The 23,771-nt window shown below is 39.0% G+C and overlaps 1 protein-coding gene across 9 annotated transcripts in view; it reads left to right on the forward strand.

The window, feature by feature from the left end:
* Positions 1 to 23,771, forward strand: part of Fsd1l (fibronectin type III and SPRY domain containing 1 like) — a 68,403-nt gene that overhangs the window by 7,927 nt on the left and 36,705 nt on the right. For 4 of the 9 annotated variants that reach the window (XR_013049109.1, XM_076564213.1, XM_076564214.1 and 1 more), the window contains exons 2-5: positions 9,349 to 9,444; positions 10,271 to 10,402; positions 12,379 to 12,500; positions 22,314 to 22,435. Coding sequence is in view for 8 of the 9 variants with exons in the window: in XM_076564213.1 (XP_076420328.1) it covers positions 9,349 to 9,444; positions 10,271 to 10,402; positions 12,379 to 12,500; positions 22,314 to 22,435 (472 nt within the window). In the remaining variant the exon portion in view is untranslated. Of the gene's footprint in view, positions 1 to 9,348; positions 9,445 to 10,270; positions 10,403 to 12,378; positions 12,501 to 18,648; positions 18,672 to 22,313; positions 22,436 to 23,771 lie in introns of those variants that run through there. The other 5 variants (XM_006995106.4, XM_006995107.4, XM_015988634.3 and 2 more) reach the window with 3 other exon arrangements.

Genomic DNA, 23,771 nt, shown 5'->3' on the forward strand with positions numbered 1-23,771 from the left:
GCTTTGCTCAGCTCTCTCTTTGGCCTCCTGGTTTCCTCTGTCCAACACTTCTGCCATGATGACATGCTGCTTTTAGGCTCAAAGCACCGGCTCTCACCAGTCCTGTGAAACATAAGGAACAGACCCTCTGTAGGTAGTACATATCATAATTTGCTTTGATCAGTTCCAGAGTGTTTTCTTCAATTTTGAAGCACAATCTTAGTTGGTTTTGATGCTCTTAGATGTGCTGATTTTCCATATCAGATAGTGCAGTGTAATAGTTGATATTGACTGCTCTCATCTGAACTCTGAGTCTCTGGACAACCTACTTGAACTTCTTCAAGCCTTGGATTCTTCTTTGGAAAATGAGGATAATATTAATGTCTTACCTTATAAGATTATTTCTCACTTAAACTGTGTATGGGTGTTTGGTTTTCATGTGTGTCTGTGCTCTGTGTGCATGCTGGTTATAGATAGTTATGAACAGTCATATGGGTGCTGGGAATTGAACCCAGATCTTCTGAAAGAGCAGCTAGGGCTCTTAACCACTGAGCCATCTCTCCAGACCCATTTATAAGAATCTTGAAAAGATTAAGATGTAAAAAGTTTTAGCTGGCCTTGGCTCCTGACAGTATGAAAGTGTTGCTGTGCATTTGCCCAGTCTGTTGATTGTGCTTTTACTCCACAATATAAGTTGTGCTCCCTTGAAGAAAGTGCATTAGGCTTTGTACATCCCATTGATCCAGTCTGGGATGGTGGCAGTTGTGTTTGTCCAGGGTATATAAACCCCTTTTTCTTGTTCGCTTGGCAGTCGTGCTATTCTAAATTCACACTCAAGTAATTGATAGGCTTGATTCTGATAACATGGTCTTTTGAAGTACTGGTGACTGTGCTATATGACCAAGCACAGCAGCTAAGACTGCTCATCTCTGGAGGCATACTCTGTGTGCTTTGCCATGGCCACATGATGGGCATTTTTCAGAGCCTGTCTTCAGACCTGTATCATTTAGAACTTTTGCTTATTACTGCCTGAAGTCTTAAAAAAATATAGCCATCTAAATAAGTAAGCTGCAAATGATTTATATGGCCTTTATCTATCGTTGTTTATCATGTTAGCCATAAATGTTTGGAAGGTAACAGGGGGCTTGAGATCTGACATGAATCCAAGATCCTTGTAGGCACCCTTTCATGCAAATAGGCTCCCATGGTGTAGATGAACAGTTCAACATGAGTGCCTTCCTTCACCATGAGGCCTTGATACTGTCACAGACACCACAGTGCTTATCATATAACCTTTGTTTAAACAGTACATTGTATGTCTTAGAATTGTAGTAATGAATGTGAGAGCTCCCAGGTGGGAAGAGAGTCTTAAAAGAGAAACTCAAAACAGTCTACACATCTGGGAGAGAGGAAGAAAGTTACAAATTGAAGCAGGTGAGGTGGGCCATAGGAAGATCATGAGGGCTTTATATGTTGTATTCAGATTGTTTTCTTTATACAAGCGTCAGTGAGATGTCTCCGAAAAGGGTGATGGTATCTTATAATTTTAATAGAAAGTTAAAAACTGATTATTGTGAAGAAAGAATATATCCAAGGTTGGTTGAAAGTTTTGTTAGAGTGTGGGCTTTGGTATAGGTTGAGACATGTTAGTGACTTGTACTAGGATTGCTAGTAATTAGCTAAAGCTATTTAGGATTAAAAGTGGTAGAACTTGTGGCTATGTGTAGGTTATAAATCAGGGGAGGAAATAATGATATGTGAAGTTTTTGAATTTGTGGCTCACAGTGTCTTTTATAGAGCTAGAACACTAGAGTGGCCACAGGTCAGTGAGGGAAGATGATGATCTGCTGAGACATCCAAGTGAGATTTCAAGTAGGAAATGTCTTGAAATGGTCTGGGGCTCAGAGGAAGGCTTGTGCCTGAAAGTTCAGGTTCTTCTGCTCTGCACAGTGCCTGTCATACTCACGGGAGCTTCAGGCTTTGAACTTCTGCCTCAGCTTAGTTAGTGTTTCCGTTATGAAAACTATTGATGAGCTTGGAATTTCTGGAGAGATCATCTGGGGTAGTTGAATACAGAACATATTTATATTTGCCTTGGCATGTTGCCTGTTATGTTTAGAAACTACTTAAAAAACAGACAGACAAATGGAAACGCTCTGACTTGGCACCTGTTCAGTCTGCTCTCCCCCTTCGTGTGTTCCAGAGTAGTCACATACTGTCTTTGTAGACACCTCTTCCTGGCCCTGGCACCTAGAGAAAACTGTTGTCTGATACACACACTAAGGTTAAGTTTCCAAAGTCAGCTCACATTATTATTGTTTATGGATTTTTAAAGTACATTTTGGAGATGGTTGTTGTTTATCATAAATACTTTGATTTTCTGTCCTCCTGAGCTCCAGATTCTTCTGTGGTTCAGTTGTTTCCACCCTGGTTTTAGCAAGTCTCATTCTTGGAACAGAATGGGTGAAGCCCTGGTGCCCTTTATAATTTAGTTCTCAATACTTCCTGTGGAACTTGGACTCATTTATTACACTAAGTATAAACTGTTGACCAGAGTCCTTTGCAGTCTCCCAGTTTCTCCATAATGACAGATTAAAGGGCAGGTGGATTCAGAAACTCTGGGTCCTTTTTCTCAGCAGTCTGTCCTTGGGAAACTTTCAGGATATTAAATATAGAAGCAGCCACTGGATGTAGGTTTTATAATGACAATTAGGGTAGTCACCAATCTGAGTATAGGGGAAGGCTAGCTCAGGCACCCTCAATTGCTAGGAGTGGACATTCTTGTGAGTTCCTGGGGATTTCCCTAGTACCAGGTTTCTCCCTAACCCCATACTGTCTCACTCTGTTACGATATCTTTCATTTCTTTCCCTCTCTGTCCCTCCCCAAACTGGGCCCTCTAGATACCTCACATTCCCACCCCCCATCTCCTCCCCTCTACTCCCCCCTTCCATTTTACCCAGGAGATCTTAACCCTTTCCCCCTCCTGGGGTGATTCTTGCATGTCCCTCTTAGGGTCCTCCTTTTTACCTAGCTTCTCTGGTGACTGATGGAAGCAGATGCAGAGACCCACAGCCAAGCACTTGGTGGAGCTCCTGAAGCTCAGTTGAAGAGATGGAGAAGGGACTATGGGAGCAAGGGGAGTGTCAAGATCATGATGGGGAAAACCACAGAGACGGCTAACCCGAGCTAGTGGGAGCTCATGGACTCTGGACTGACACCTGGGGAACCTGCATGAGACCAAACTAGGCCCTCTGAATGTGGGTAACAGTTGTGTGGCTTGATCTGTTTATGGGGCGCCTGGCAGTGGACCAGGACTTATCCCAGGTGCATGAACTGGCTTTTTGGAGCCCATTCCCTATGGTGGGATACCTTGCTCAGCTTTGATGCAGGGGGAGGGGCTAGGCCCTGCCTCAATTGGTATGCCAGACTTTGTTAACTACCCAAGGGAGGCCTTACCCTGTAGCTGAATGTTTCCCTGTGTCCTGCGCGGTCTGCAGCCACTCAGACCCAAGTAAGCACACAGAGGCTTATATTAATTAAAAGTGCTTGGCCATTAGCTCAGGCCTACCACTGACTAGCTCTTACACTTAAACTCAGCCCATTTCTGTTAATCTATATGTTGGCATGTGTTCTGTAGCTTTACCTGTGTGCCATTACTTGCTGCTCTCTGGATGTCAGGGTGGTGTCTCCTGACTCATCCTTCCTCTTCCCAGAATTCTCCCTGTCTGCTTGTCCTGCCTATACTTCCTGCCTGGCTACTGGCCAATCAGCATTATATTTATCAACTAATCAGAGTAACACATATTTACAGCATACAAAACATCCCACAGCATTACCCCCTCTGAGGAGTGGATGAGGGTTGCGATGGGGGAGGTGGGGGAGAAGAGGGGAGGAAGAGGGGACTGGGGTTGGTATGTAAAATTAAAAAAAATTAATTAAAAAATATATATAGAAGCATCACTATATCTGCATTAGCTGCCAATGCCACATTGGTTTCTTTGGGTTTCTGTTACTGAATAGGTATTTGCTGCAGTTTATAATGTTTTCAGTAACTATATTAGATTCCTTTCCTGTTGCTGTGATGAAAATACCTTGACAAAAGCAACTCAAGACAGGGTTTATTTAACCCACAATCCCAGGCTTTACAGTCTGTCGTATGGGGAGTAAAGGTGGCAGGAACTGGAAGCAGATGTCGCATGATATAATCATACGCAGAGAGCAGTGAATTAGTGCATCATATATCCTAATGCCCAGCTTGTTTTCTCTCCTCCTAACCCTGTCCAGGGAATGGTACTGCCCAAACTGGGTAAGTCCCCCACCTCAATTAAGATAACCAATATAATCCTCCTTAGACATGCCCACAGGCCAGTATAATCTAAGACCTTCATTCAGATCCCTTTCCAGATGATTCTAGCTTGTGTTAATTTGACAATTAGAATTAAACATCACAGGGCTGGAGGTTAAGAACACTTAGTGCTCTTGCAGAGGGCTACAATTTGGTTTCTAGCACCCACATGGTAGCTTACAACTCTCACTCCAGTTCCAAGGGATCCCAACAGTCTTTCCTGGCCTCCGTAGAAATGTGGCCTCTATGATCAGGCAAAACACTCAAATACATAAAAATAAATCTTAAAACAAACAAACAAACAAACAAACCAAATCTGTCACAGTAGTCTTGAAAATAAATGTGATGTTACATCCAAGGGCTCCAATGCCCTATAGAGCTGACTTGTCTGATCTCACACATCAGTGTGTTTCATAGCCCAGGCTGATAGCTCTTGCTACCTAGTCTGGCCTTAGGTCATTACAGCATCACCAGTAGCTAAAGCTGCTCCTCTCCTTCCCACTGTCATGGTGTCCAGGTTACATTGAAATGTGAGCCTGAGAGGTTCCGCCTGATCAAAGGATGAGGCTGTTTTCCAGAAAGACTGTGCCAGCCTTTAATGCCCATTCTCCCAACTGTTTCCTGGTAAAAAGTATAGTATTTTCAGGTACTTCTTGCCATCTAGCACCGCAATGGTAGAACTTGTTTCTGCTATAGCCCTTCCTGGACCAATACAGTTTGAAAAGGGTCTTTGATTCTTATTTTGATAATAGTGAGAATTTCTAATGAATTAAATGTAAATGTAAAAATAAGATTAATTGTAATCTAAAGATTCTGTTTTTGGAAGTATTAAACACTATCATACAAAATAGACATTGTCCTGGTGGGGCTTTGAGTTTGATTACTCACATCACATGTACTCCCTGGGTACAGTTTTATCTTTTGTCAGTTTCCATTTTTACTCTGATCTCCTAAAACCCCTCTCTAATGAAAAATATTGGTGAGCAGTGTACGTTTTACTGGCAGAGTCCCTTTATTTTTCCCCTTGGTTGGGGTGGCTTCTAAGATTCTTATAGGATCTGAGAGGAATGCTGCATCCATACCATTTCCTTTGAGAGTTGATAACTTTATAATATTTTCCATCTTCTGGTGTAATAATTATACAAGTAAAAATTTAGAAATTAGTGAAACTCTGAAACTCTAGTAAAGGAACTTGGTTTGACCATTTCTACTTATATTTATAGAAGGTACTTAGAATTCAAGAATCTGGCATAATATAAGCAACATAAGAATGTCTACTTATCTAAGAAAAAAGTTGAGAAAACATTTAGATTATTTCACATCACAAATTTGTTGAATCAGTAGTTGAACTCTTTCTCCTCTGAGGAAGTTGCGGCCTGCCTGTGAGGTAGCGATCTCTGTAAGGGTGTGTTGCCTAGCTTCTGGACACATGCGGCTGAGTGAATTGAGATATGCTGGGAGCTGAAAGTACACATTGGGCTTTCAAGATGGAGAGACGCTATTTACATTTTTTAAATTAGGTTTATTCGTTTTGTTCTGTTTGAGTATTTTGCCTGTATATATGTACAGCACCACATGCTTGCTTGGTTCCTGCTGAGGTCAGAAGAAGGCATCAGATCCCTTGGAACTGGAGTTACAGATGGTTGTGAACCACTGTGTGTGTGTGCTCAGAATCAAACCTTCAAAGAGCAGCAGGTTCACTTAACTGTTGGGTCAACTCTCCAGCCCCTAGTAATGTTCTCCTAAAACAGGATCGTTTGAAATTGTTAAACCGGATAGGTTTTTTTAAGTCCATGTCTTACTGTGTTATTCTGTTACCAGGCTGGCCTTGAATTCTTGGACTCAAACAATCCTCCTGCCTCTGCTTCCCATGTAGCAGAGACTACAGGCATGTGTCACCATGCCCAGTTATATAATGATTGAGTGCTTCTATGAGTTGGAAGGATAACATTTTAGATAGCCGAGGTGAAGTAGAATATGGAAATGAACGTCACCCGTTTCTCTTACTCCTTTGGTGTGGCCACCATTGGCTCACACTGTGTCTCTGTTGGCCTGCTGCTCTAAGGAGGAGAATGCTACAGCGGTCAAGACTGCACTCGGACTTCTAACTCCAGTAGTAGACAAGAGCCTGTTCATTTTCAGCGGGTGGGTAACTCTTAATGATTTAGAGGATTTATTATGAAGACATATAAAATTAGAATATTTAGGTATGTTTGACTGTACTCAGTAAAAAAACAGGAGCTTAACAAAAGCAAGCCTTTCACTGAAAAAAGCCCAAGGATCTCATAGCTTATATAGCCAAGGCAATCTGCATCTGTCCCCAGAGTTCTTGCTACAGAATTTCAAAATTTGCTCCTAAAGTTAAGTGAAAGTGGGGAAGCATTTGAGTTTGAGTGTCCTCTCCGAGAGATTTGCTCCTTTTGTGTACTATTGTGTACATTTTTTTTTTTCGGTTTTTACTGAGCACACACAGATGGTGATTATTGAAACTTTGTTGTTGGGCTGCATCCCTCGGGACCTGGCGCCTGTTTTCCATAGACTAAGGTAGCCTCTTGAAGACTCCTCTACCTCTGTTGTGGTGTAGTGTCAGTGTCTTTAAATGACCCTACAGTTGGCTCCATGTGCTTGAGTGAACAGAGCTTAAGTTCAATATGAGTCTCTCCTATGGGATTTCCAGAAATTGTCTTTGCCAATGAAAACCTAACACACCAACTATTAAAGGATATTTATTCATCGTATAGGTTTAACCAAATGACACAAATTAATCAGGTTTAGAGATAGTATTCCAAAGTGATTGTGAGCATGGGCTTTGGACTGCAACTGATTCCGACTGTACCTCTCTAGCAGTGTAACTTGGGCAGCTAGTTAAGTCTCCACTTCCTTCTCTGTGTAGAAGAACTCTATGGATAAGAACTCTTACCTTGTATACGGTTGAACTCAACTTCCCCTTGCTGCAATGTTAATCTGCTGTAACCTAGAAGAGGGTTATTTGAGCTCATGGTTTTATGGGTTTCAGTTCCTGACTATCTCAGGCCTTTTTGCCTTTGGACCTATGGAGAGGACAGCACATCATGTCATGGATCCTGTGATGGAGCAAAACTCACCACATAGCTGAGGAGCGAAGGAGTGAGAGGAAGAACACACCCCTGTGATTTACTAGTCTCTACTTAATGATTCCACTGCCTTTTAGTAATGCCACTCCGGGGAACAATTTTTAAGACAAGGTATCTAAGGAACATTGCCACACTAAGCTGTAGCACTTGCCCTTGTGAGGATCAGAGTTAGGCAGCAGCAGTCCATTAACTAGAAAGAACCAGGTCATATTAATTGGCACCTCCTGTAAACAGCCAGAGGATGGTGTAGTACTGTTCTTACTATTGCATTGTGTTGCTTTAAGTACCTAGAGAGCCTGACTCTGGCTCGTACATGGAAGTCTTGGATTTACTTTTTACATCTCTTTAGAAGCACTGTGGCCCCTCTTGACTGTGCCTCCCCCACCTCAGAGTCTTGGCTGCATTCTGCCATCGGTATACATAGTTCTGGGAAGAGCACAGACAGGTTAAACAGCTAACTCTTTGTGTCCATAGACCTTTTCTAGCACAACTTAATTATATTGTTCTAAAATACCACAAGTATGAGGATGGGAAGAAATGGTGTCAGTAAATGAAGAAAGCAGAGAGCCCCGAGGCTGAGCCAAAGGATGATAATGCCTCCTTATCGCCAGGGATTGTGAGAATTAAATAAGATCTGTTGTAACTGTTCTTAATTTTCATTAGTGCTGCATGGATTGTCCTCTTATTTTATTTCCTAGGAACTGTATATGTAACCCTTTTATCAATGACCAACTATATGTTGAAGGGAACCTTGGTTCTATGAAATTTTGTCAGCTTTACTAGTAGTTAAGCTTAGATACTTACAGAACGCATCCCATGCTTCTGGGAAATGTTATATAGGAAAAGTACTTGCATTTGATTTTTACTGAATTTTTTCTCATTATTACTAGTGAAGTTATTAAGCAATTAGAGCTGTACTGTCCACTGTGGTAGTACAGCTCACACATAGCTCTCTACATTGAAATTAACTGAAGGGGAAGATATCATCAAAGTACATTACATACACGTCTGAAAATGACATGTTGAAGCCCATTATTTTGTATAATTAATGTATTCCAATAAGAAAAAACTAAAATATGAACAATAAATGTAGTTTCAGTTGTGGTCCCACATTTCTGTACAGTGATTATTAGTTCTAGGTGATAAGTAGCTGTTTTGGAGAGAGCTTCATGTGGCCAGTGTTCACATATACAGAACATACTTGTCGTAGAAAATTTTATTAATAGAACTGAACTAGAGTATAAAGAAATTAAAGAGCCACACATTTTATTTGACTTGGAATCATTGTCAAAGTCTAGGGTAGAATAGTTGACTCTGGTTTTGTAACGGTCAAGTAACTAATACTATTCTAGTTGCAATTTGCAATGTAGCTCTTCACATTTCTAAAATTTGTCTTTTTATTTTTTGTGAATAAGTATGTTGGATTTTTTTATTCTTCATGCTTAAGCATTATGGCTTTGTGTGGTCTAAAATAATACTGTGGATATGAAATAGAGCTAGGTGTGGTGGCACATGCCTTTAATCTTAGCACTTGAGAATCAGAGGGAGAGGCAGGCATATTTCTTTGAGTTTGAGACTGTCCTGTTCTACATAATGAGTTCTAGGTCAGCCAGAGCTACATAGTGAGACATTATCTTAAAGGGAAAAAAGGATATACAATAGCATTGATAGTTTTTGGTCTGAAATGTCTTGAGGTGATTGCATAGTGTACTAGGAATTAGTTTAAAACAGGACAAGTACATAGCCCACTGTGTGTAATCCTAGGCTTCAGGGAAATTTGAACAAAGAGCAGCTTTATGTTGCTCTCATTTATTATGTGATGCACTCTTATGTAGATGTTCTTAGGAATGGTTGTTAGGAGATTCAAGTACGTCTTCTATGAGATGATAATGTTTTGTTTTAAATCCTAGGAAGCTCTACAAAGAATCATTTCAACTCTGGCAAGTAAGAACGATGAGATTCAGATCTTTATTGATACACTAAATCACACACTCAAAGGAGTTCAGGTATGAATATTCCTGTCAAAAATTGTATAGATGAATGATTGCTAGTAAAATGTGAAGTATAACTAACACTGCATCAACCTAGGAGTATAATGTAATGCAGCTGGGAATAGGGTCTTCAAAGGACAGAAGAGTAAAATCACTTCCTGTGTCAGCCCTGCATTCTGCTCAGGGAAAGCAAGTGATAAGGGGCAAGGACAGCTGTTTACATGTGTTTACAAGCAAGTGTTGAAGTCTTGTTCTTTCTGTCTGAGGGTTTCCTTTACTAATTCCAATTAAAAGCAAGTGATGCCTTTTCAAAGTTGTGGAAAACACACCATTTCTTGACCATACATAATGAGGGGTTGCTGATAATAGGACTTGGTGGAAGAAGTAGACAAAAGGAGGACATGGAGGGATGCAGCATCTCAGTACTCAGGTAGGGGGGAGGGATGCTTAGGAAATGGTGCAGGGTGGAGCAAATAATCTTTTATGATGACCTGAGGTCATATATTAAAGTTTATTATTTTTCTATTAGACCAGTGGATTGTGACTCCGTGGGGATTGAATGACCCTTTCACAGGGGTTACGTATTAGATAATCCTGTATTACAATTCATAACATTAGCAAAATTAACATTATGAAGTAGCAATGAAAATAATGTTATAGTTGTGGGTCACCACAGCATGAGGAACTGTATTAAAGGTCTCGGCATTAGGAAGGTTGAGAACCACTGTTGTAGAGTAAGGTAGTTTATGATAGGAATTTATTCTTCCCTTTGCTTGTGCCTTTTGTTTTTAAGTGTTGTATAGCTCTTTAGTAAAATCTTTGTTTTGTTCTTTTAAAATAGGAAAATTCTTCTAACATACTTTCAGAATTAGATGAAGAATTTGATAGTTTGTACTCTATATTAGATGACGTAAAAGAAAGCATGATCACCAGCATCAAGCAGGAACAAGCCCGTAAATCACAGGAGTTACAGGTGAGGTGTGCAGCTACTGAAACGTGGTGTTCTACTTAATGCTGGACTTCTTTAGACACAGCGAAGTATAACCATATCTTTGTCTTGCCAGAGTGGTTTTTAACTTGGCGTGGATCATAAATACCTTTAATATTTTTTTAAATTGTGGTTAAAAATAACAGAATTTGCTGTCCACTGTTTTAAGATACAGCTTTTTGATTTATACTGTTGTTTAGCAGAACTCAGGATCTTTTCCATTTCATTACAAAGCTGAAATTTTTCACCTCTGGAGTAACAATTCCTCACTTCCCCTCCATCAGCTCCTGGCAGTTGTGCCATTTGTTCCATTATTTTGATTACTTAGATGTCTCGTAACAGTAGAATTGTACAGCGCTTGTCCTTTTGTGACCATGCAACTTCAGCATAATGTTCCCAAGGTTTGTCCGTGCTCTAGCATATGCCAAGATTTCCTTGCTGCTGAATAACATTTCTTTATATACTACGTCATCTTTACCTGTTTATACCTTTGACTTGTAAGCAGTGCTGCAATGAGTGTCACGGACAGGACACTCTATTTTCACTCTTTTGGCTGTATACCCAGAAGTCAGTGTGCTGATGATGTGGCAGCCGCCCTTTAGTTTTTTGAGGTGCCACGTGCTCTGTTCCTCATTGCCTGCACTCTGATATTCCCATCAGCTTTACAGTGATTCTAAGCTGCTCCATTCTTATTAACATCTGTCTCCTGATGTTTTGTTTTGGTGGCAGACATCATAAAAGGGTTTGAATCAATTTGGTTTCTTTGCTTGCTTGCTTTTATGAGACAGGGTCTAACTATGTAGATCTGGATGTCCTGGAACTCACTTGTAGACCAGGCTGGCCTCAAATTCACAGAGATCCATCTGTCTTTGCCTCTTGAGTTCTAGTATTAAAGGCTTGTACTGCTAGGCCTGGCTATGAATCAGTATTTTTGTTACGGTTTTGATTTCCATTTCCCTAGTGATTAGAGAGAGATGAACAGTTTTTGTATGCTTGTTAATGTCTATGTATTTTTCTTGAAGAAATTTTATTCATTTTTTCCTGTGTACTAAGTAATTTATTTATTGTTTTAAAGTTACAGGCTTTCTTTATATATTCTTGCTATACTTTTATTTTTAATTTTGTTTTCAGCATGGCTGTGCTGGGTTTTGAATGCAGCCAGGATTGTGTATGTGTTAGGCACATGCTCTGTGTAGCTGCACATCTGGCCTTGGAGCTCTGGATGTTAACCCATGGCCTATAGAATTTGGAAATATTTTCTCGTAGTCTGTATTTTGCCTTTGCACTCTAGGTTCTTTTCATTGTTCTATAACTATAAATTACAATTTAAAATAGTTTTTCATACTTGAATCATGCATAAGTGGACTTGGACTATGCTAACTTAAATAGTTAAACATTATTGAGAAATTCAGTCTTCATGATTACAAAGGTTGCTTTCTGTAGGTAGATTATTCTGATATTCTAGTTTATTACAGGCAGTTTTCTGACTACTCTAAAAAACTTTAAGTTAATTTCAATCCCATTTATTTATAATTGCTTTATTTCTCCTTTTGTTTTAAATTATGTACTCAGTATTTTTATCTGCATGTAATTAAGCTTTTACAAATATTTATGTCTGAGAGGGGATGGTATGTGAGTGTGGCTCAGATGACAACTTTTTCAAGTCAGTTTATAACCTGCCACCATGGACAGATTTTTATCATCAGACTTAGACCACAGATGCTTCTATCCACCAAGCCATCTTGTCGGCCTCAGCTATGCTGTTTTGGATAAATTATAGGAAAAAGGCAATTTTGTCATGTATGTAACTGATGGTAATTATCTTTCTTCAGTAGCTTTGTGACATATGCCTATTTATTCAATCATTACCGTTAAAATCTCTTTAAATTTATTCTGGCATCATTTGAGATTGACAGTAGGCAAGTTCATTTTAATAATCTGGGTGTTGTGCTTCCTTCTAGAGTCAGCTTAGTCAATGTAACAACGCCCTGGAAAACTCGGAAGAACTACTAGAATTTGCAACAAGATCATTAGATATAAAGGAACCTGAAGAATTCTCAAAGGTAAACAAAACAAAAAGGAAGTAAACAGACAAATAAAAAACTTTATCCTAGTATACTGTAGGAGTATTTAAAGAAGTGTTTTGTCATTTCTGATATTGATAAGGTCTTGGGGTTTTTGCTAAATAAAATACAAGGTGTTCACTGATTTCAAAGCATCTGTTTTTTCAAGTCTGTATCTTTGGGATCAGGAATTGATTATTTTAGTTCTCTTTTTCTTTAATGCTCAATTTAAATGAGCCGTGTTTCTTTTCTGTCATATCCCTATTAGCAATTTGTTTTAAAGGTTTTTCAGTACTTGAGCCAGGTCATAATTGTCTCTAGGCCTACTCCAGAGGCTTAGTTATTGACAGAATGGTGTGGACAGACAGTTAGATGAGTGGTGAGCTGTTAGAAAGCTGGGAAAAGCAATTCTTTTCATCACACTACTTTTAAATATCCCATATTAAAGTCTTTAAGTTGGGCTGATATAATTGGAAACAACAACAACAAAATAGCCCTGGCTAAAACCCACAAATGATTCTTTTCATACTTCTTTATCTTCAAGACTGTTTAAGTTGTTGTGCTCCTGTTCCTAGCATGAGATCTGGATTTGAAGGGCCTCTATTTATCAGTATTCTATGATCTGAAAGTGAACAAGTAAAATGGTACAAATATGATAGGATTTTAGAACATACTTCACCTTATTTTTTGAATATTAGAAGTTTGGTTGATAGTAAATATATGCAAAAAGTTCAGATGAGATCTGGATTGTTAGGTAAATAGTCAGGACTCCACCAACTCGGGTTTCTCCTGTTACTAGTACTTGGCTTGCAGAACAATGCTTGGATCCTTTGTCAAAAAATTTTCTCACCCTGAATTCAAACCTTGAACTCTTCCAATGAAAAGAACTGGCCAGAACAATTTCCAAGTCAATATATAATTATCCACCTCCTTCCAACCACTTGTCAGATTAAAAGGGAAAGAATGGTTTCCTACACATGAGTACCCACAGTGGAATAACAGCTGCAAGGTACTATGAAAGGGGACAGTGTTGTCTGCATTTGATCACAGATGAAAAGAAAAACGGGGCTTCTTAATTTTTTTGTCACTCATGATAACTCACCCCTGGAATATCTACCACTCAGGGTGTGTCAGTCTCCTGAGCAATGAGAAGAGCACACAGAGAGGGAGCTCAGTCGGTGCTCTGCAGACAGAGGGTTGAGAGGGTCCTTCAGGCCGGTCAGCAATGCTGAGAGCAGAGAAGGACCTTTAACAAAAGTGTGCTTTAGCTTTGAGGACAACTGCAAATACGTGAAGTATCTACTAAACACACAGTGAAATAGAACTTTACCTATTATTTGTGAGTGGTGGTGTCTTACAGAAATGTAGTGTAGTGTGCAGATGTGCTGGTTATAAAAAAGGCCAGTGAGTGGTATTGTACTAAAGTTAGTTTCAGGCTATTTACTTTTAAGTGAGCATGTGTGCATTTGTTTGTTTGTAGTGTATTAGTGTTTTGCTTGCATGTATGTATGCATACCATGTATATGTATTGTGCCCTCAGAGGCTAGAAGAGGGCATCAGATCCCTGGACTAGAGTTACAGAGGGTTGTAAAACACCCTGTGGGTGCTGGGGATCGAACCCAGGTCCTTTGCAAAAGCAGCAAGTGCTCTTTACCACTGAGCCATCTCTTCCAGCCCTGATCATACGTTTTGAAAAATAGAACATTTATGAGAAAATAATATATGTATAAATATATATAACACAAGTTAAATACATGCACACATATATATTTAATGTATAGAATCAATGGATATGCAACTAGTTCATTTCCAAAGGTCTCAGAAAAAGAAAAGACAAGGTTTCCCTATGTAGACATGGCTGGCCTGGGACTTGATATGTAGACCAGGATGGCCTAAAACTAAAGCTCACAGAGATTCATTTGCCTCTGCCTCCTTACATGGCAAAGATAGGGTTTTTGCCTAAAGGAAAAAGAACATTTTGAGATACTCTTTTTTTTATTTTCCTTTGTATAAAAATAAAATAAAATAATGTTAAGAAGAAATACACTTTTCCTGTCTTTGGCAGAGCAGTAGGTCCTTGAGATTCAAACATTAGGAGCTTTTTCACATCCTGGAGTCTGCTTCCTGTGGCCTATGATGTCACATGCCGCAAATGAATATTTTTAGTTACACCACAGAAGGTAGGGCTTACTCTTTGGGTTTACGTAAGAAAAAGAAGCTCCAGGTTCATGAAAATTTGAAGAAGAAAAAAATATTGATCTTAAGGCTGGAAAATACAAATGAAAAAGCCTACTAAGATATGTGGAAAGAGGAGCAGCAAAGAAAGTTCTGGAAAGCCTCTGCAGTGAGCGGTTTTGTGAATTATTAAAGTAATAATTACAATCTTTTACTATGTCAGTTTTAGGAACCTGTCACGCTAAGCCAAAATTACTTAAGTAGAACTGCAAAAGAGTAAAGGATTTAGTACAAATAATTATTCATAATTACCAGCTAAGTATAAACGAACAAAAAAGTCTACTGGGCAGGGGAGACTGGCGGAAGCAAACGCGCCTTTGATCAGCAAATGCGCCTTTCATCAGCAGAAAAAAAGGTGAAGAGAGGTGAGACAAGGACGTCATGTGCCCACAGTCCATGCTCAGGGAGAAGCAGAGGAACTCAAAGATTTTTGAACTGGCAGGAGAAAAAGAGGACGTGGAAGAGGCTGGGCTTGCCCGACTGCCACACCAGCACCTGAGTGGAGAGTCCCTTTTTGCTTTTCCATGTTGGCTGTGAAAAGCATCAACTCTGGTGTAGTTAGCAAAGGTACTGCTATTAAAGTGGGTCTGATGTGGGCCTCGTGCCACAGGAAGCAAGGCTATTGGGGGAACTAATATCTCAGGTTACTTACAGTCCTGAATTGAAGCCTGTATAAATGTAATCTTAGTGGTTTGACGGTGGTTTCATACTGACACCCACAGACCAGCCAGGAAATCCACCATTCCCGGGATGTTTCTGAATACTGCCACACAGCCTGACATTGATCCCAGACAGCAGAAGAACTGTTCTGTAAATTCTTAGGAAGACAGCCTAGTCTTGTTGTTTGTTTGCTTGCTTGTTTTGAAACAGGGTTTATGTGTATTCCAAGCTCACCTTGGGTTGACTATATAACTGAAGATGGTCTTGAACTCCTGGTCCTCCTGGCTCCACCCCCTGAGTGCTGGAATTGCAGGCACACATCACCATGCTCAGTTTATGTTGCTGGAGATCACACTTGGGGCCGTATGCATGCTAGGCAAGCACTTTATCAACTGAACAATCTACACAGCCTCCAGATTTTTAAAGTGTAGAAACAAAGAAAGTATTCAAAATGCTTGAAAAATTCACAAAACATATTAGTTTCTGTAACTTTTCATTGTAGACTAAGAAGAAGGTTAAGCAAAGCTTCATTTTTGTTTGTTTATACTTAGCTGGTAATTATGAATAATTATTTGTACTAAATCCTTTACTCTTTTGCAGTTCTACTTAAGTAATTTTGGCTTAGCGTGACAGGTTCCTAAAACTGACATAGTAAAAGATTGTAATTATTACTTTAAAAAGCAGAGGCTAGGTATGCTGCCTCAGGCTTGCAACCCCAGTACTTGAGAAGGTGAAGCAGGAGGATTGCTGTGAGTTTGAGGCCAGCCTGGGCTATAGTACAAAACTGTGTCTCAGAAAACAAAAGTTAATTGATAAAGGGAAGGCAGAATGAGTTAGAGAGAAGAGGACAGCATAACCCCAGGGAAAGCCAGGCACTCACCCGGGCCTACTCTGGCTGAATGGAGTCAGACAGATGCAACTAAGTACTGTAGCAGCAGTGTGCGGGGAAATTTTAGGCTTAGAATTTTAGAGATACAGATTTATAAAACTATTACTCATGAAATTAAAACAGAGGAGCTGGGAGGTGGTAGGTCCTGCCTTTAATTTCAGCACTCAGGAGGCAGAGGCAGGCAGATATCTATGAGTTCAAGGCCAGCCTGGTGGTCTATTGAGCTAGTTCCAGAACAGCCAAGGCTACACAAAGAAACCCTGTCTTCAAAAAAAAAAAAAGGAATTAAAACAGAGGCATGAAAGTATATTGGATGGCTTTTTTCTTTAGGAGAAGAATTTCTAGAAAAAATAATTTATTCTCTATTTAAAGATATTTCTTGAAATTGGGCCACTTTAGATAAATGGCTCTAGAATTTGAGACTTTCCTCTTATTATAGATGTAACTTCTCATCGTCTATGTTTACAGATGCATTTAAAATAAAATGTGAACCTAAATTGTAGCCACAGAATTTTCATTGTGTATCATATATAGATACACAGGACAGCAATTTCTCCTAGGTTATCTGGTTTCTCATTTGTTCCTTTTGTGTTGTCCCCCCCCCCCAAACAGCATGGTATTTGAAATGATGCCACAAAAGCCTTGTGTGTGTGTGTGTGTGTGTGTGTGTGTGTGTGTGTATGTACATGTGAACAAAAATGGTACCATACTAGATACAAAACAGAATCAATAGTGGTCTTCCTCTCAGTGGCTCATGTGAGGGAAACCGGGAAACAATATTTTTCTAACCAAGTTCAAAATCCATCAGCAAATAAGATAAAACAGGAAAAACAAGAGGCCAGGTACTGCCCTGATACTGGAGAGTATCATTACACCGACAGCCTAACTTCCTGAGTTCAGAACCCCTTACCTGCCCGGGTCTCGGATCACTGGGGTGGGAAGGGTGTTTCAGTGACACTGAGAACAGAGGAAGAAGAACACAACACACTCTCTGTGTCAAGCAAACTTCAAGAAAAGTAAGAGGTGCAGGTGAGTGCCTTTAAATTCATCATCTGGGAGCAGTGCTAAGTGAGGGGTCATGTCAGTGATCTTTCCTCTGTGTGTAAAAAAGGGTTCCGTGCAGAAGAGAACCCCTTTTCTTTCCTGTGACACCTATATGAAAATGGTTTTTAATTCCAGCCTCCTGACAGTGCTTTCCTAAACCAAGATAATAGTTGACTAATGTAGCACTCCTTTCAAAGGGACTGTGCCAAACTAGGCTCGTGACCTAAGGAGTTTGGAGAGCCACCACCTTGGGTTGGCCGTAGTATGTGGACCTTCAAAAGGATTTTTTTTTTGATGTAAAAACGTTAAGAACCCAAATTCCTTAGTAGAGAAATAAAATGGTTAATATACAAGGCCACAGAGTTGATTACTGATAATGCTGGAGCTGTAACAGCATGCTGTGATCTGTATCAAATCTCAGTTCTTTTGTTCAAGCCAAAGTATCTGAGGCTGGGTATAAAAAATGACCTGTAGCAAGTAGAAACAATGTTAGGACTGAAGGAAAGAAGAAACAGAAGCAATGCTGTATACATGTAATTTAAATTCAACTGTACTCAGTTATTAAGTATTACTGTGTACCAGGCTGTATGCTAGCAAAACAGCCATCTTTATCTGCTGTGATTGTTAACTATGCTGTTAGCATGGAACAAAATCTTTTGTTGGATATATTGTATTTCATTCATATATAAAGAGGCAATGGCTTTGTGTGATTTCATTGTTCTCTGACTGTATAGTACCAGATAATGACTGTGAACTCTTCCTAAACTTGTATTTCCATTTTCTAAAAACAAAGACAGAAGATACATACACTAGGTATGAGTTGCTAGCTTCTGTGACCCTCCTGAAGGAGAGACCCACTTGGAAGAGATGCTTCTCACATCTCCTTGTCTGAATCTCTGCTCTTAGAACTCATTCTTGGGAGTGAAGACTAGAACCCACAGTCTAGTTCTGGATGCCAGCAGGGAAGCTTTCATCGACCTCAAAACTATTGGGATATGTAGACATGTGTGTCTATAAGACTAGCAGACTGAATAAAAGGGAAGGGTATTTTGATAATCTTATGTTAAAAAATACAATTATAGTTCCATGAAATTAGTTGAAATGTTAAATTTTCCTCCTTTTATGGTGATTGATGTAGGGGTCTCTATTCTACTATGGTCCTAACATCACTTTATCAAGCTTACATGAACTATATAGATTTCCTGTCATTGATGTTTTGATGAATTATGAACTAATCTGTTTCAGGGTTTATATGCTAACTTTTCTTGCATGTCACTGCCATTGAACTTGCATGAAAAGCACTAACTACCTTCTTTCTCTTCTCCCTGATTGGCTCCAAGGCTGCCAGACAGATCAAGGATAGGTATGGTATAAAACCTACATTTTTTATTTGTCAATATTGAAGTCAGAAATGAAATTCAGAAACCATTTTTCTTAGAATTCTGTTGATGAAAGTAACAATATGTAATAGTTACATACAAGGAAAAGAAAATGTGCTCTCTGTATATCTTAGAATGACCAGAAAACTTTTTAAGGTCACATTTTAAGTTGTGAAAATTATATATTTCTAAGAGAATTTCATTTCTGGTTTAATATTATAGTTAGCTTTATTTTTAGAATAGTTCTTAATTAGTTTAGTATTGAATAGTGATCTTTTTTGAATAACTTAAAATACATCTTGCTGGGATGCAGTTTTTGCTGCTGATTTTAAATGTAAATGGATCTGGTTTTTAGAGAAGCCCAATGCTGCCAAGTGTCTGCGGGAGCTGAGGCTCTTCACGGCTGTCCTGGTTAACACCTTTGTGTTCTCTGTCCTGTTCTGGTGCCACCTCTTTCTTCTTCTAATGCCACCACCACCTTGTTTATCCTGTGGGAAAAACTCAGGAAAACTATTAAGTGCCTTGGCTTAGAAGGTGTCTCTCATTGTAGAGTGGGACTATAAAAAGGCATTTAGTACTTGCTGGAACAATGTGTGAGTGTTCAAGGAGCTGAAGTGACATTTGGAGTGTCACTGACCTGCCTGCCTAGTCACTGAGCATTGTCTGTAGTTTGTAACTTAAGGTTTTTATCTCATGATCCTAAGAGTCTCTGACAGGCACAACTCTCAGTCTCTTCAAGTCTAGATCAGTTTATTCATCAGGTTAATTCACAGAAATACTCATGGATTGTGTGAAAACCAGTGTCCCTTGTTCATTTGGAGCAATTGTCAACTATGTTTCTTTTGTGGCTGATGAGGGAGGAGAGGGGACAAGATTTGCATAGTGTCAAAGCATTCTTAGCACAAACACTAATGTCCATTTCTGTAGATTTCTATTGTGAGGTGGCTAATGATGGAGCTCCTTCTGCTAAGAGCTGGATATAGGGCAGTCACTAGGGTTTGTTGCTGTTCTAAGAAATGCTTTTCACTGTTTTCTAGACTGGCCCTGAACTCTGGGTCCAAGCATGCTTCCTGCCTCAGGTTTCAAGTAGGCAGGACTGTAGGTCCATAGTATGTGCTCAGTGAAAAGAACTATGTGAGGAATGGGTGAGAGCAAAGTCCTTGGTACGGTCCAGGAACAAGCCTCCCACACCCAGGCTAGATTATTGCTCCTTGCTAGCTATTACTCCATTACATCCCACTGTGATTCCTGAATTGTCTGCTTTAGAAATCAATTCCTAACCAGGTTTTGTGTTGTCCAAAGAATCTTGAGAAACTTGGTCAAATCCTCCTTCATTTCATGATTCTGTTTCTGTGCTTCCTCGGCTCCCATCTTTACTCTCGATGACGTCTGTTCAGGTTGGTTTGTCAGAGTTGAGTTTCAGTGCCAGCTTTGATGTCTTCTCTGCATGAACGGTCCCAGCTTTGCCTCTTTCTCCATCAGCCCCTCGATGGGATTGCATCAGGATCCAGGCATCACAGGAGTCGGAGTCCGTTTCTTCCATTTTACTTAAAGCCTACACTGTTTTCTTAGTTTGGCTACCCACAGAGCATTTCTTGGTCTTGGCCTATTTTTTTTTAAAAAAACTTGATTAATGTGCTCATTCATTTTGTAATTATTTTCTCATGACAGTAATAACTCTGAGAGGAAAGAGTCTTAATTCAGCTGCTACTATCAGAAAGAATCTAAGAAATCAAAATGAATTAAAACATCAGAGCAGCATGGTTTGAGAAGGTCTTATCAATTTTAGAGTTTCAGTTTGTACTTTAAGGCTAACTTGTCTAAATATATTCAGTTTAAAAATAAATACAGCTTTTTTAAAATATTGTACCTCTGAATGATTCGCCTAAGTTTTTTTTTTTTTTTTGGATTGTTTTGGTTTTTGCTTTTTTTTGAGACAGGGTTTCTCTGTGTAGGCTTGGCTTCCCTAGAACTCGCTCTGTAGACCAAGCTGGCCTCAAACTCACAGAGATCTACCTGCCTCTGCCTCCTGAGTTCTGGGGTTAAAGGTGTGTGCCACCACTGTCTGACAATTCATACACGTTTTTAAGTTTTCATTTCTACTACATTTTGGGGGCATTTGTTTTCTTTGTGTTTATTGTTGATTATGTCAAATTTTTATAGATTTTGTATATTTCAGCATTTTTCATTAAACAATTAGTTCATTGGGTATAGAAGAAACCAATGAAGTTCAAACTCATTCACTAATTGAGCATCTACGAACTATTTCATCTTAATGTCATTCTCTAGTACTCTTAAATGATACTCAGGGCTGTACAGAACAGCACATGTAGAGCCGAGTCTTCATTCTAACTTACCAGCATACTAGAAATCCTTTGAGATTCTTTGAGAACCAATAGCTTAGTGCTGTGCATGTGGAGGATACAGTACACATTTGGTTTCTGAAGTGTGTGAGTGCCTTCCCCATGAACTGAATCATTATTGTACTTTTTATTGATAAGCTAAATAATTGTTGCTTTTTCATTGTTATATTACAGTGATTACTTTGTTTTAAACATCAGCAAGTTTACCATCCTTCATCCCGTTGATCTCTTGGTGGCAGATCCAGTTGACTAGGCCTGGTGTTCCCTTTGTTCCTGTAGCTCTCTTTATATTCTCTCTCAAACTGTGTAGTAGGAAGAGAACACTGGTGAATAGTACTTCTGTATCTTTCTATTTTTCTCCAAGGGTATTACAGGACTGACTGTGATATTTGTAGAAATTTGCTGTAACATGAAAATAATGAAATTTATGATTAAGTCACACTTTAATTGAATAAGAGTTTCTTTTCTTTTTTGTGTGTGGAAAAAGGAATTCACTCATTTGGATAGTTGAGGAGAAGCAGATACAAATAGGCACATTTAAGTGGCTTTCCTTTTTTAAATCAGCATATGAGTTTCTTTTAATTTTCAGTTTTATTAAGAACTTTCTCCCATACTTTTGATATAGTAAGTTCTGATTTGGCTTGATTCTTATTTTGTATTTTACTTCACATTTATCTGAGTGTTTATTGAATACTTATTTAATGACATAGAGATCTACTAGACTGCTTCTCATAGTGTCTTTCTATGTAGTTGATGTTGATAGATGAGAATGGCGTTTTAGTAGTGTGGAACTCACTGTTAATGATCTCAGTTCTCTTCTTGGTCATTCATGGTCTGTCTTTAGCAGGTTTTGCAGTATATAATGTCAGGTCCTTCTGCCTCTACCTTTGTTGAGAGCACATGGTATAGCAGTACCTGGAAGAATGTTTGAAAGAGGTTCATTGTTTGGTGAAAATGAATGAGGCTAGCATTAGGATGTCAGTGAAACTATATACAGAGACTCAGATGAGTGGGATCTTGTAAACAGTATTTATATTTGATATTGTTTATTGTGACATCCATCTACCTATGACATTTTATACAATTGACTGGAATTTCAGCTTTTGATTCAATTTTCAAAAGACAAAGCAAATTTCTATTTGGCCTTTGTTACAGTTTCTACGTTCACTAAGTAAAATAATTTTTATCTTAATTTTATAAATTATGTAAAATGTGTTCCTTTTCATTCATTTATTTTAAAAAGTATATTTGTGTTTACCATAGAGTCACAATGGCTTCAGCCTTTCGCCTTTCTTTGAAACCAAAAGTCAGTGACAACATGACACATTTAATGGTGGATTTCTCTCAGGAAAGACAGATGCTGCAGACTTTGAAGTTTTTGCCAGGTAAATACATTATTATATGGGAGCATTCAAATAAAAATATTACAAGATATTTCCATAATGAAATGTTTTTGTGAGTATTGTTTTAATTTCCATTTTTGTATTTTTTAATGCTAAGTAGTATTTACATCACCAAGTAATACTGTTATTTGATATGTAAATTATTAGACAATGGTGATTTGGGGAATTTTTTGATTTTGAGATTGGTTGTTTTGTTGTTGTTTTAACTTTCATTCTTGTCTCATACATTACATCCTGACACCACACTTTCCATTCTCCCCATTCCCTCCCCACACTTTCCCTCTCCCCGAGATCAACTCCTCCTTTGTTTCCCTTTAAAAAAAAAAAAAGACCTCTCAGGGATAGCCACTGATCATGTTCTAACAAAATACAATAAGACTGGGCACAACCCCCCACTCACATCCCGACTGGACATTGTGACTAGGAGATACTAATTGCACAAAACCATTTCTTCTCTGGATACATAGTCAGAAAGACTAAGTTAATAATCGTTATGCTTTAAGAGGACTCAGTGAGAGTAGCACAGGTGAAGAACTAACTTGTATGGTAGAATCATGAGCTGGAGAGAAATACGGAGAAGGACAGGTGAAAGAAAAGAGTGTGGATGAGAGGAAGAAGGAGTGCTGGTCCGTGTGTGGCTATGTGGATGTTGGCTTTTCAGGATTGCACATGCTCCCTGACAACACTCAATTGTCTTGTAGTTTTCCACATTATAATGGTGCAAAGTGGTAGCCTCTCAGCAGAGAGCATGTTTTGAATTTGGGTCTTTTTCCGGTTGGTGATCCGCATCCCTGCTCCACACTCCCTAAGGTGAACATGTGGAGTTAGTTTTTCCTTTCTTTGCAGTGTTGTCTTACACATGCCAGGCACGTGGTCTGAGCACTAAGCAACATCTCAAGCTCACAGCTGAACCTCTGAGTACTAAAACGTTAAATCTCAGTTAACTGATAATCAGCAGAATTTTGATGCTGGAACTTCACATTTTCAAAGCTAAAATAATGTGCTATTACCCCTCTTTATAAGCACTGTCATGTGTCTTACAAATTTTCATAAGCTGTATTTTCATTTTCATTTAGTTTAAAATATTTAAAAATTTCTCTTGAGTTACTGTCTTTGACCCATGTGTTACTTAGTGTGTTGTTTAATATCTCAAAATATTTTAGTATTTTTCAGCTCTTTTTCAATTGGTTATTTCTAGTTTAATTGGATTGTGGATTAAGAACAGATACTGTATTTTCTACACTTGAAATTTGTTAAACTGTGTCTTGTGGGCCAGAATGTAGTCTGTCTTGCTGTAACTCCATAGTTATTCAGATGA

Source organism: Peromyscus maniculatus, chromosome 2, assembly GCF_049852395.1.
Source record: "Peromyscus maniculatus bairdii isolate BWxNUB_F1_BW_parent chromosome 2, HU_Pman_BW_mat_3.1, whole genome shotgun sequence".
Lineage (NCBI taxonomy): Eukaryota > Metazoa > Chordata > Mammalia > Rodentia > Cricetidae > Peromyscus > Peromyscus maniculatus.